The sequence below is a fragment of the Pongo abelii genome, chromosome 11, assembly GCF_028885655.2.
Source record: "Pongo abelii isolate AG06213 chromosome 11, NHGRI_mPonAbe1-v2.0_pri, whole genome shotgun sequence".
NCBI lineage: Eukaryota > Metazoa > Chordata > Mammalia > Primates > Hominidae > Pongo > Pongo abelii.
The window spans coordinates 72,461,869-72,475,535 of record NC_071996.2 but is presented as its reverse complement, the minus strand read 5'-3'; the positions used below and the strand labels follow the sequence as shown (position 1 = coordinate 72,475,535).

The following is a 13,667-nucleotide window of genomic DNA, read 5'->3' as shown; positions in this document are numbered from 1 at the left end:
GTCACAGCATTTTTTTATTTAATTGACAAATAATAAATACATGTATTTATGGGGTACAATATGATGTTTCAAGATGTGTGTGTGTATATATATACACCCACACACACACATGCATTGTGGGATGGGTATATCAAGCTAATTAACATATCCATCACCTCAGACATTTATCATTTTTTGTAGCGAGAGCATTACAAATCTATTCCTTTAGCAATTCTGAAATGTAAAATACATTATTATTAACTATAGTCACCATGCTGTGCAATAGATTTCAAAGTTATTCCTCCTCTCTAGCTAAAACTTTGTACCCTTTAGTCAAAATCTCCCCATTTCCCACTCCCTCAGCCCCAGCTTCTGGAAACCATCATTCTACTCTCTACTTCTATAAGTTCAACTTTTTCAGATTCTACATATAAGTGAGATCAATTTACCATAGCATCTTAATTGGTCTATTTACTCCTGGTCTTGCTGCTTCCCACCCACGCTACTCCTGCTCAAATCCAGTCTTCTCCAGGAACAGAATGATCTTTTAAGTGTAAATCTGATCACATTAAACCCTTGCTTAAAAATCTTCAGTGGCTTCTCCTTAAAATTGAATCCAAGAGTCCTTAACATGATCTGCGAATACCTGCAATAATAATCTGATCTCTGCCTATCTCTCCAACTCCACCTTGTTTACTCTGTGGTTCCAGCCACAAATTCCTTAAAAGGACCAATCACGGCCGGGCGCGGTGGCTCATGCCTGTAATCCCAGCACTTTGGGAGGCCAAGGCAGGCGGATCACGAGGTCAGGAGATCGAGACCATCCTGGCTACGGTGAAACCCCGTTTCTACTAAAAAAAATACAAAAAATTAGCCGGGCTTTGTGGCGGGCACCTGTAGTCCCAGCTACTTGGGAGGCTGAGGCAGGAGAATGGTGTGAACCCAGGAGGCGGAGCTTGAAGTGAGCCAAGATCATGCCACTGCACTCCAGCCTGGGTGACAGAGCAAGACTCCGTCTCAAAAAAAAAAAAAAAAGGACCAATCACTTTCCTACTGAAGGTAGGTTATTCCCTCTTATCTCCCCCACGACCAACACTAACCCCAATTTAATATTCACAGAGCTGGGTCCTTCATATTCTCTCTTCATAAACGCATTCTCTGATACTCAAATCTTCAGTCCTCATACTCATTACTCTCCCTCATAACAACCTGTTATTTTCCCATAGAGCACTTACAAAAGCTTGTGAAGTAAATCGATGTCTTTACTTACTTAAGGTTTATCTCCCCTATGAGAGCAAGAACCATACCTATTTGGTTCAGTACCAAAAACTTAAGCATCTAAATAATGTCTGGCATATATTTTTTGAATAAATGAACAAACAAACCTCATATTATATGACAGTTTCTTGATAAATGCTACAGTGGAAATTAAACAAGGTACACTATGAAAACAAACCTGAGGAATAAATGAGTAGATTATATGTCTGAGTCTTGAGAATTTTTTAAGAAAACTTTGAAATTTCAAAGCGTTAACATTAATTGTTCTTCATTTTGGTTAGAATCACTACACAGGTCCCACTGCATATCAAATGAGTCAAAACCTCTGACACTGGGGCTTATGCATACATATTTTTTAAGCTTCCAAGATAACTCTCATGCAAGAAAAACACTGAGCCAATAAAAGAGAATGAAAGACCATATGCCAAAGAAAGAGATTAGCTTGAACAAAAGCACAGGAATCAAGAAAGGACACTGCATGTTGAGGAATAATAATCAATCCAATAAAGGCATGGAGGGAGAGGGGGTATAAGAAGATGAATTACAGGCTGAGGTGGGCAGATCACCTGAGGTCAGGAGTTTGCGACAACTATGTGCAACATGGTGAAACCTTGTCTTTACTAAAAATACAAAAATGAGCCAGGCATGGTGGTGCACACTTGTAATCCCAGCTACTTGGGAGGCTGAGGCAGAAGAATCGCTTGAACCCAGGAGGCAGAGGTTGCAGTGAGCTGAGTTCGCACTCCAGCCTGGGTGACAGTGAGTGAGACTCCATCTCAAAAAATAAAAATAATAAAAATATTTAAAAAAAGATAATGAATTATGAGAGACAAGTTGAGGGAAACTTGTGGAGAATTTTAAATGTCTCTATAGGAAAAACAGATGTTATCCTGTAGACTGATGAGAACTTGAATGATTTTTAAGTAAAGGAGAGGGAGATATATAGAGCTTAGAAAAGTAACTTTGGTATTGAGACAGATTACAGTAGAAAGAGTCTAGAAACAGGAAAACTAGTTAAGAAATTACCTTAATAATCCATATTTTTAAAATACAGACAAATAAAGGAAAAAAGCAGGAGAGGAATATTTCTAGAATGAAAGATTCTTAGTATCTGATTACAGGTTAAACACAGCTAGTATAGCAAGGGAAGAAAGTTTCCAGAATGGACAATTACATAATATAAGATACCATTAAATGACAAAAAGGGCACAAAAGGAAATACAGTATGGACAGATAGTTTTTAAAAGTTAATTCAGAACCTGAGAAAATTCATATACCTACAAGGGGATCTACATGAATAATCAGACCTGTTAGAAATTTGAACTGGGCCAACATGGTGAAACCCTGTCTCTACAAAAAATACAAAAATTAGCCAGGTGCGCTGGTGCACACCTGTAATCCCAGCTACTCGGGAGGCTCAGGCAGGAGAATTGCTTAAACCTGGGAGACGGAGGTTGCAGTAAGCTGAGATGGTGCCACTGCACTCCAGCCTGGCGACAGAGATTCCCTCTAAAAAAAAAAAAAAAGAAATTTGAACCTAGTAAGACCGTAACAAGGCTGTGAGTCATCTGCATTTAGAAAATGGCTTAACTAACAACAGAAAGTATAAATCTACTTAAAGAAACACATAGGTTTAAGTGGTAGATGGAAGAGAGCTTCACAATAACAAAGAGCAGGCTTTACTGTCCCATTTCTCTTTCACTTTGTTTTTAAAAGGTCAGTAAACAGACTGAGAAATTCAAATATTTTTAAATGAGCTGACCAAGTCACCCAAGTAAAAAAGAGGCAGAGCCAAAACTAGAACCCAGGGCTTCAAAATATGTCTACTACAAAATCTTGTCCAGCATGATTACTGGTATAGGATAACAGGCTGGAACTGCATGGTGTCCATTATCAAAATTTTAGTCAAGTCTTTAGTTTAATAGGGTCAGGGGATTCCATTTGTCTGGACTGCCCAAGGTTTCTGGAGACCCATCAAACCAATGCTTATAATATTATATATTATAATATACATTATATAACAACCACAGGAAGGTTTGTGGAATTTATACTCATTTTGTCCTTGGAATCTTGAAAGTGTAATATTGAGGACTATCCTACTCCTTGAAAGACAAGAAGCATTAGGCAACTGATAACAAATGAAACAATAAAGATGAATGTGGAGACTAATGAAGTTCCAAAGACTGTTCACAACAGCAACAGGCTGGAAAAATCTGGTAATAATGAATTCCAAACTGCCTAAGAATGAAAATTACTGTCTCAGGTCAGTTTTCATAAAGCTGAATTCAATTTGAAACAAAATTAAACACTGCACATTATATACAAATGAACAAACCAATATTTTCACAAGTCTTTTTCTTAAATAAACACAGAAATTAACAAAAATATTTCCAACATACCCTAACTTTACAATGTGATAAAAGCCCCCACATTGGCTGTGCACAGGCCTCAAGTTCAGCAGCGAAGGCAGCATAGTAGGTCTGAGACTCAAATTCCACATGCTCGTTTAGTTCTCGCTTGTTTAAGTTCATACCTGGCAAAAATTAAAGCAGATATAAACCTTGTGAAGTGGAAGCACACATTCATATTAAATATCAAGTACAACATTTCCCAGTCCCAAACACATTTATGCACACAAATGGCATTACTGACACAGTATATATACAAATAAGTAAATTACTAAAAATGAAACAATCTAGTCCTTTCAGAATTTTTTACAAACTAGGTTTTCTTAGAAACATTTTATGAATTGTCTCATGTAACAAACTGAATATCTTTTGATAAGAAAGTCAAAAAAATTTTAATTGATGTTAGTTGAAAGTTTTATGTAAGTGTTATGAATCTTTCTCAGACAATAGATTTCACATTTCTAGATTAATGGTTACAAATGCTTCAAAGCCAGGCACAGTGGCTAATCCCTGTAATCCCAGCACTTTGGGAGACTGAAGCAAATGGATTGGTTGAGCCCAGGAGTACTAGACCAGCCTGGGCAACATAGTGAGACCCTGTCTCTACTAAAAATAAAAAAATAAGTTAAATTTTTTTAAATGCTTAAAAAGTTACACTCCTCTTTCTTTTTCAAATATTTGACATTTTTCCTAACTCCTTGGTATGTTTTATGAACAATTTATTAAAGTACTTACAAATACCAATTAAAATAATGAGATATTTCATGTGTAGCCTGAATGATGTGCTACTGCATTTTAATTGATATTTAATAATTTAGCATTAGGAATTTTGTAAACCAAAAAATTAACAAAGGGGTAAAATTCATACCTTGAAAGAAAGATACAAAGTTCATCCACGTAACTAACAAACCGTGATCCTCCAAAAATCTCTTGGCCACACTTTGATGAGAAAGAATATTAATAAAATCACTAACAAGAGGCCAGTAAGTGTTATTCTTCAGTAATGCTTCTCCACAGTTCACTACCACGTGTAAACTATTTTCTTCATCTAAAAAAGACACATACAACCCAAAAATTTCATAAGATTTTTTTTAAAAGCTTAACCAATAATACAGAATATATATACTTTAGAATCAGATATACCTAAATTCAAACCCCAGCCTTCCATTTAACACCTATATGGCTTTAGGTACAATATTTACACTCTCTGAATCAATTTCTTCATTTATAAAGTGGAAAATAAAAACATCCATCTTAAAAGAATTACATGAAGCATTAACAAAAGTACTTAGCACATCATTACAGTAATTATTACCATATGTCCAATATATGACATGATACTGAGGTAGCTGTATGTTTATAAAACCTTATTTTCTTGATTCTAATGATGTAATGCAATATTTTCTGTTGCAATCAATAAAAAATTTTTACCCCTAGATTAATCTCATTTCATCTCATCAACCAAATCGGTACAATTTCAAGAGATGTACATTTAATTGCTTTCTTCTATTCAAAAAATACATCAATACAAATTTTAGCAAACAATATTTCAAAGATAAAAAACACACATTTAAAAAAAAGAAACACACACACACACACACCCCAACTTCTTAAGCCTTGAAAAAAAATCCTCAAAGTTTAAATACATTGTTGGGGGTGGTGGGAGGATAGGCTTGTACAAAATCTTTATCATTAAAAATTATTAGTATTTATGCATTCGCTCTCTTTAACCTATTCCAACTTCACTGACTCACTGGACTAGGAAGTTTCCATTCCCACTGTAAAACATATTAATACCCATAATACATGGAATGCTCAAGGCTCATAGCTCATTCCCTGTACACAGGCTGAGGCGTATGGTTACCTAGAGTCAATTTTTGTTTCTATTCATGCTAATTGTTCTTTTTATCACAATTACACAATTTAGATCAAAAGTATATGAACTAATGACATATGAAAGCACAGAGAGGTATTACAGAAATTGAATCATATGCTCTTGAGAGACAATAAAATAAAAACAAGTGCCAGGAAAAAAACCCAAAAAACCTTGGGACAGAAAAATCATAAAAGCCTAAGTATATTTTACACTCAGATTGCTTTATATATTCTAACTCTATTTTCAAGAGATTAAAATTGGAATCCACAGATGATGCTTTATAGATGTGCTATTTATAAAAAAGATGAGCGAGAACTCCAGTCAAGGAAACCTTATCCTGAAAATACTTCGCTCAAAGTTAAAAGCCTGAAGAATGAACACACAGTTCTGTGCTTTAAGTTAAAATACAATGTTTAAGGTATATATATATTTTTTCAAAGATGGGGGTCTCACTATGTTGCCCACGCTGGACTCAAACTCCTGGGCTCAAGCAGTCCTCCCACCTCAGCCTCCTCAGTAGCTGGGATTACAGGTATGTGCCACCACACCCGGCTCATATTTTTTAAATGATTCTTCACTTTAGCCAACTTATTCAACTACTTATCTACCTGTCATACTCATCAGTCAGGAGGGCCTCTACTGCACTTTTTAATTTCTACACATTAAACTTAGGTTTCAGTACATAGAATTATTTTACCAAATATTAAATAAGTTTAACAATATCTAAGAACAGGGCCCACTGAAGTTAAGGACACTCTCTTTCAGTACTTCTCAATGGACGAGACAGGGTCTAACTCAATGAGGAAGTAAGGACTAGGGGCTTTTTACAAATTATTTATACTAACCCCTGACCATGACTGACAACTACTGTTCCACTTCTGAGCTAGTGAGCCATTGATATTGATGCAACAGTGCTAAGGAATGTTGGGATTTTTTTAAGTTAAAAATTGAGAATCACTGTTCTATATAATTGAAACCAGAGGATGAATAAGCAGAATATAATTAATCAAACTCACTATTTTCTTGACACTGCTTAAATACTACTGTTCTTATAAAAAACGCCTTGGAATCATTAATGAAATAAAATGATTAGGACTTCTATTTTTACTCAAACTGGTACTTTCCTCATTACAGATATAAAGAGCAATGATTCAGTGTTAAATTCACTCATCAACATTTATTGAGCACCTACTAAGGGTCAAGTTTTCAACTAATCTCTGAGAATAAAGTGGTAAATAAATCAAGATTTAGATGATCTCTGTCTTCATGGAGATTAACATCTAAGAAGGCAGAATGTGATAAGGGCTGCAATGGGAAAAGTACAGGGAGTCATAAGAACAAATAAAGCTAGACTACAATTCAAGAAAAGACTTGGCTGGGCATGGTGGCTCACGCCTATAATCCCAGAACTTTGGGAGGTCAAAATGGGCGAATCACCTGAAGTCAGGAGTTCGAAACCAGCCTCGCCAACATGGTGAAACTCCCACCTCTACTAAAAACACAAAGTTAGCTGGGTGTGGTGGCGGGCACCTGTAATCCCAACTACTCAGGAGGCTGAGGCAGGAGAATCACTTGAACCCGGGAGGCGGAGGTTGCAGTGAGCCGAGATTGTGCCACTGCATTCCAGCCTAAGTGACAGAGCAAGACTCCATCTCAAAAAAAAAAAAAAAAAAGACTCTCCTGAGGAAGTGAAGTTTAAACTGAGACCTATAAAATAAAGCAGGAATTAGGATTAACCAGATAAACTAGTGATGGTGGAGCAGATGGTGCTATACGCAGAAGGAGCAGTACCTAAGAAAGGTTAGAATCACTTGAAGAAAGAATACAGAGGATGCATGCTGCAAATGAGGCTACAGGGTCTTATAAACCAGTGTCAGGACTTTAGAGTTCACATGAAGAGAACGGAAAGCCACTAGGGGGTTTTAAGAGAGAGAACATTATAAGAAGTGTAATGTAAAAAGTGACTGAAGGAGAGTGACAACAACTAGAGATAAGAGGCTTAGAGATAGCCATGGTTTGAACTATGGTGGTGGCAAAAAGATGCAGTGATGAAGAGGCTATGTAAAGATATTCAGAAGATTTGAAGGACAGAGTTGGTAATGTGTGCTATATCTGCAAGGAGTAAAAAGAAGTCAAAGACAACTCCTAGGTTTTTAGGCTGCACAGCTGTTTAGATAGTTAGACAGTGGAATCAAAACACACATTCATGTGCTCATGTACATACACACACACACAAGATAATGTAAAAGAAGCCAGATTAATGGAGCAATAATGAGTCTTCGCTATGGACACTGTGTGTTTAAGGTGTTTATAGACATCCAAACAATATAGTTCAATAAGTAGTTTGATATGCAGGGAGGAAAGGCAGTCTGGGATTATGAGCATCTACAGACATTCCTATGTCATGCAACACATGGTTTTAGACTCCACTTTACAAAGACTGTTTCAAAAGACAAATTCTAACATTTCTGGGACATGAAAAATTATGAGCTATGTTTGGAACCACAAAGCATATGGTATAAAATTGAATATAAAAAAGTAAAAGTAGAAGGTAAGCATCACATACTACTATAAGGCTTTTTCCCTTTAGTCTTCAGCTATCACTGTGGCCAAATTCTCATTGTATCAGCTTCTGTATTTATTAAAAGTATAGATAAAATTTTAAAATATCATCTAACAACAACTCAAGCCAAGGCTAGATAGAGGCTGCTAAAAAATAAAAAGAAAGTACAGAGATCCTGTTGTAGTATCTGTGGCTAGTTATGGGTAGTTCAGTATAGCTAAGGTTTATTCTAATACTCAGTGTAAAAATGGGAAAAGCTTATGATACTTTTAGAAAAGCAGTAAATATATATCATGATATCTTATGCTACTACTGAAAGAGGAAAAAATAGTATGGCAAAGTTTGAAGGCTTCCAAAGTTAGTTTTAGACCTTGGCTGGAAATAATGTAGTTTACTGCTAAAAAAAAAAAAATTATATTTAAAGATCTTAACAATCTTTATTTCAGCTTGTTGAAAATTTAATTTGTATAAGAATTTCCAGAAAAGACTAACTGCATTAGAAACATATGTAAAAAGCAACTGATACCATATAATATGATTTCAGAAAAATATGGGAAAAGTGTGAAAAGCAGAGACACTAGGACAAAGTGCCAAGAAACACCAATATTGATAGGACAAGTAGAGAAGAGTATTGGGCCACAGAAAAAGAATCAACAGTGTGAAATGCTACTGAAAATCAAGCAAGGTAAAGTTTAAACTATGACCACTGGCTTCCTCAACATGTAGTTTACAAAAACGGTAAACCACATAATTTATCATATAAACTGGGACGCTTTTCAGCATAAAAGAAATTGTATTAATAACTACGTCAGACTAACAGGCATAACTTAAGGCTATTCTGGGAAAACTAGGACTATGGCTACATGAGTCATGGACAATTTTGTAGATTTCAATAGAACAATGGGAGTGAACATTAGAATGAGGTAGGTAAGGATATAAATATAAAAAGTGAGGAAAGCTAGCTATTAAAAAAAAAAAATGGGAGGCAGGTTTAAGACTCATCTTCTTCCCAAATATTCTCCCTTAAAGGCCAAATGCAAACCACATGTAATAAGCACAGCTAAATCACCTAGTGAAGAAAAGAGACTCCAGATTCTTTTAAAAGAACAGGTACTTCCAAATTTTGTTTTCTCAATTATGAATTTAAAACACCATTTTGCCGCAAAGACTTTATGACTAAAACACCAAAAGCAATGGCAACAAAAGCCAAAATTGACAAATGGGATCTAATTAAACTAAAGAGCTTCTGCACAGCAAAAGAAACTATTATCAGAGTAAACAGGCAACCTACAGAATGGGAGAAAATTTTTGCAATCTATCCATCTGACAAAGGGCTAATATCCAGAATCTACAAAGAACTTAAACAAATTTACAAGAAAAAAACAATCCCATCAAAAAGTGGGTGAAGGATATGAACAGACACTTCTCAAAAGAAGACATTTATGCAGCCAACAGACATATGAAAAATGCTCATCATCACTGGTCATTAGAGAAATGCAAATCAAAACCACAATGAGATACCATCTCAGGCCAGTCAGAACAGCGATCATTAAAAAGTCAGGAAACCACAGATGCTGGAGAGGATGTAGAGAAATAGGAACGCTTTTACACTGTTGGTGGGAGTGTAAATTAGTTCAACCACTGTGGAAGACAGTATGGTGATTCCTCAAGGATTTAGAACTAGAAATACCATTTGACCCAGCAATCCCTTTACTGGGTATATATCCAAAGGATTATAAATCATGCTACTATAAAGACACATGCACATGTATGTTTATTGCGGCACTGTTCACAATAGCAAAGACTTGGAACCAACCCAAATGACCATCAATGATGGACTGGATAAAGAAAATGTGGCACATATACACCATGGAATACTACTGCAGCCATAAAAAATGATGAGCTCATGTCCTTTGCAGGGACATGAATGAAACTGGACACCATCATTCTCAGCAAACTATCACAAGGACAGAAAACCAAACACCACATGTTTTCACTCATAAATGGGAGTTGAACAATCAGAACACATGGACACAGGGAGGGGGACATCACACACTGGGGCCTGCTGGGGGGCAGGGGGTGGGGGGTGGGGGGAGGAACAGCATTAGGAGAAATACCTAATGTAGATGACAGGTTGATGGGTGCAGCAAACCACCATGGCACATGTATACCTAGGTAACAAACCTGCACATTCTGTACATGTACCCCAGAGCTTAAAGTATAATTAAAAAGTAAAAAAATTTTAAAAAACACCATTTTTGTGAAAAGTCTGTCTTTAAATATACAATTCCATATAAGAATATCATTGATACAGCTGAATGATAGCAGATACTATTTCAAAAAGGAAAAAAGAAAAAGCAATATATGTAGATAAATCTCTAGGAAAGAATAGATCATATTACATGAAGTTAGTAAAACTAAAACATAAAGCAGCTTTTAAATTTTCCTTTAAAAAGCAAAGAAGTAGGCCGAGCATGGTGGCTCACGCCTGTAATCCCAGCACTTTGGGAGGCCAAGGCGGGTGGATCACCTGACGTCAGGAGTCCAAGACCAGCCCGGCCAATGCGGTGAAACCCCATCTCTACTAAAAATACAAAAAATTAGCTGGGGATGGTGGCAGGTGCCTGTAGTCCCAGCTACTCGGGAGGCTGAGGCAGGAGAATCAGTTGAACCTGGAAGGCAGAGGTTGCAGTGAGCTGAGATCACGCCATTGCATTCCAGCCTAGGCAACAAAAGTGAAACTCCAGCCAGGCGCGGTGGCTCAGGCCTGTAATCCCAGCACTTTGGGAGGCCGAGGCGGGAGGATCACAACGTCAGGAGATCGAGACCATCCTGGCTAACAAGGTGAAACCCCGTCTCTACTAAAAATACAAAAAATTAGCTGGGCGTGGTGGTGGGCGCGACTGTAGTCCCAGCTACTCGGGAGGCTGAGGCAGGAGAATGGCGTGAACCTGGGAGGCAGAGCTTGCAGTGAGCTGAGATCGCGCCACTGCACCCCAGCCTGGGTGACAGAGCGAGACTCCATCTCAAAAAAAAAAAAAAAAAAAGAGTGAAACTCCATCTTTAAAAAAAAAAAAAAAAAGGTGAAGAAGTATATTCTTTAATGTAAATAATATATTATGCTCCCACTATACCTACAATGGGAAGGCAGACTCACAAAGTAGGTAAGAAAGAGTACAGGCTATGAAGTTAGACAACCCAGCCTTACCACTCAGAGCTGTAAGATCACAGATCATTGACTTCAACTTCCTATGCCTCAGCTGCCTCATCTATAAAATGGAGATGACAATACCTTCAAAGAATTATTGATGGTTAAGTGATATAACGCATATAAAGTACTGAGAAAAGAGTCTAGCATATAGTTGAGTACTCTAGAGATGGTAGCTATCATAATTAGCTAGCTATCATATATAACGCATTATGCCTTGCACTGAGTTCATATCAATTTTCAGGACATGGTGTCACACCTGAGAACAGACAGATTATCAGTATAAGGAGAAAACAGGAGCTGATATGCACAAAGAGGCAAGAGTGGAACAAAGCAAGGCTCAACTATAACATTTCTCCTCCTCAGAGAATGGAGAGGTCCTAAGATTTAATTAATCTGAAGTATTGTTTGTTGTTATTTTTAAAGTTTAGCTCCTAGTGCCAACAAGTAAAGACACATCCTATCAAAGTATCTTTGATAGGGACTGGCTGTGTCAAGGTTAAGAATAGTAAGAGTTCTGACATTAGGAGCCACGAAATCCTTCTTAACTCTGTCATTTGCTGGCTGTATAACCTATGGCAAATTGCTTAACTTTCCTAAGCCTCAATGTACTCATCTTTAAAGCAAGGATAATAATAATGCCAATCTCAGAGACTTGCTCAGAAGCTTAATTGAAACAATATATAAATAGTATTCAACACAGTACCAGGTACATAGCAAATATTTAAATACTATATATTATTGGCCAGGCATGGTGTCTCATACCTGTAAACCCAGCAATTTGGGTGGCTGAGGCAGGTGGATCACCTGAGGTCAGGAGTTCAAGACTAGCCTGGGCACCATGGCAAAACCCCATCTCTACTAAAAATACAAAAATTAGCCAGACATGGTGATGCACACCTGTTATCCCAGCTACTCAGGAGGCTGAGGCAGAACTGCTTGAACTGAACCCAGGAGGCGGAGGTTGCAGTGAGCCAAGATCGTACCACTGCACTCCAGCCTGGGGGACAGAGCAAGACTCCATCTCAAAAAATAATAATAATAAAAATTATATATGTATTTATATATATGTGTGTATATACATATATACATATATATAGAATTTAAGGGAGGTAAAGTTAAGATGAATGAGAACGGGAAGAGGTGCAGAAACATTATGGCAGGTTGAAGAGTATCAACCACATAGTGGGCACAAAAGAAGAATATAAAGTTCTCACTAAGGGAGTAAAGGCAAGATTTATCCCAATTTTTAAGTTATAAAAGTATAAGCATGTAAAAATATCTAAGACTGATAGCAGCAAATTTATGATAAAAAAACAGAAACATGTCTAATAAGAAAATGACTAAATAAATTATGGTATAGCCATGACATTAATACCTGCACTTATTAAAATGCATGTTTTTGACATGTACACTATGGCAACTTTTTAAAAAGTATTTATTTTATCTATAAATATAGTCATCACACAAAAAGAAAAGAAATATAGCAAAGTGCTAACAACAGGTATTTGTGAATAACAAAACTACAAGTGCTTTTAACTTTTTCTTTAAACTTCACTGGAAATTTTCAAAGATGTCCATAACAAACATGTATTATTTTATAATTTTTTAAACGTAAGGTGTTTTCAAGACTAGTTATACAAAGTTCACTAATACTAGAATATGATTAATAATACTAAGTATCATTAGTAATTAGTAATATTACTAAGTATACGAAGTACACTAATAATACTAGAATAATAATACTGATAATAATAGAACTAGTGAATATAATTCTGAGTTACCTTGTAGCTCACTTTTAATAAGGCAACTTTCCATCATGTATAATAGCACAGTGACCATAATATCCAGCAGCTGACATTCTTCTGTTACCTGTCTGGCTAGCTCCTCATTGCTGAACAACTGAACACTAATATGCACAATTCTGTTAGACATTGTGTCTGATTCATGACTTTTCTTCAGTGTTTTCATAATGAAAGCATAATGCTGAACAAAAGTTTTTGTAAAAGCAACCTGTAAACATTTTAATAGAAAGGAAAAAACACATTAGTTTCAATTTTTAATTTAACATCATTTTCAGTATATCATGTTAACATTTTACAGCTATTACTAATTTATAATAATGCCCAAGATAACTAAAAAAAAAAAATCTCGATGGTGAGGTAGTCTTTCACTTTCCTGGAACATCTGCAAAATATTTTGATGGTTAAAGAAAAAAAAAATTTTTTTTTCCCCAAGACGGAGTCTTGCTCTGTCACCCAAGCCTGAGTACAGTGGCATGATCTCAGCTCACTGCAACCTCCGCCTCCCAGGTTCAAGCAATTCTCCTGCCTCAGCTTCCCAAGTAGCTGGGAT

At 36.4% G+C, this 13,667-nt stretch overlaps 1 protein-coding gene across 3 annotated transcripts in view; it reads right to left on the bottom strand.

Moving 5' to 3' along the window:
* Positions 1 to 13,667, bottom strand: part of UBR3 (ubiquitin protein ligase E3 component n-recognin 3) — a 256,407-nt gene that overhangs the window by 174,788 nt on the left and 67,952 nt on the right. For all 3 annotated transcript variants that reach the window (XM_024243049.3, XM_024243051.3, XM_024243050.3), the window contains exons 8-10: positions 13,097 to 13,325; positions 4,534 to 4,713; positions 3,657 to 3,790 (exon numbers count right to left, since the gene is read on the bottom strand). In XM_024243049.3, coding sequence (XP_024098817.3) covers positions 3,657 to 3,790; positions 4,534 to 4,713; positions 13,097 to 13,325 — 543 coding nt within the window. The remainder of the gene's footprint in view (positions 1 to 3,656; positions 3,791 to 4,533; positions 4,714 to 13,096; positions 13,326 to 13,667) is intronic.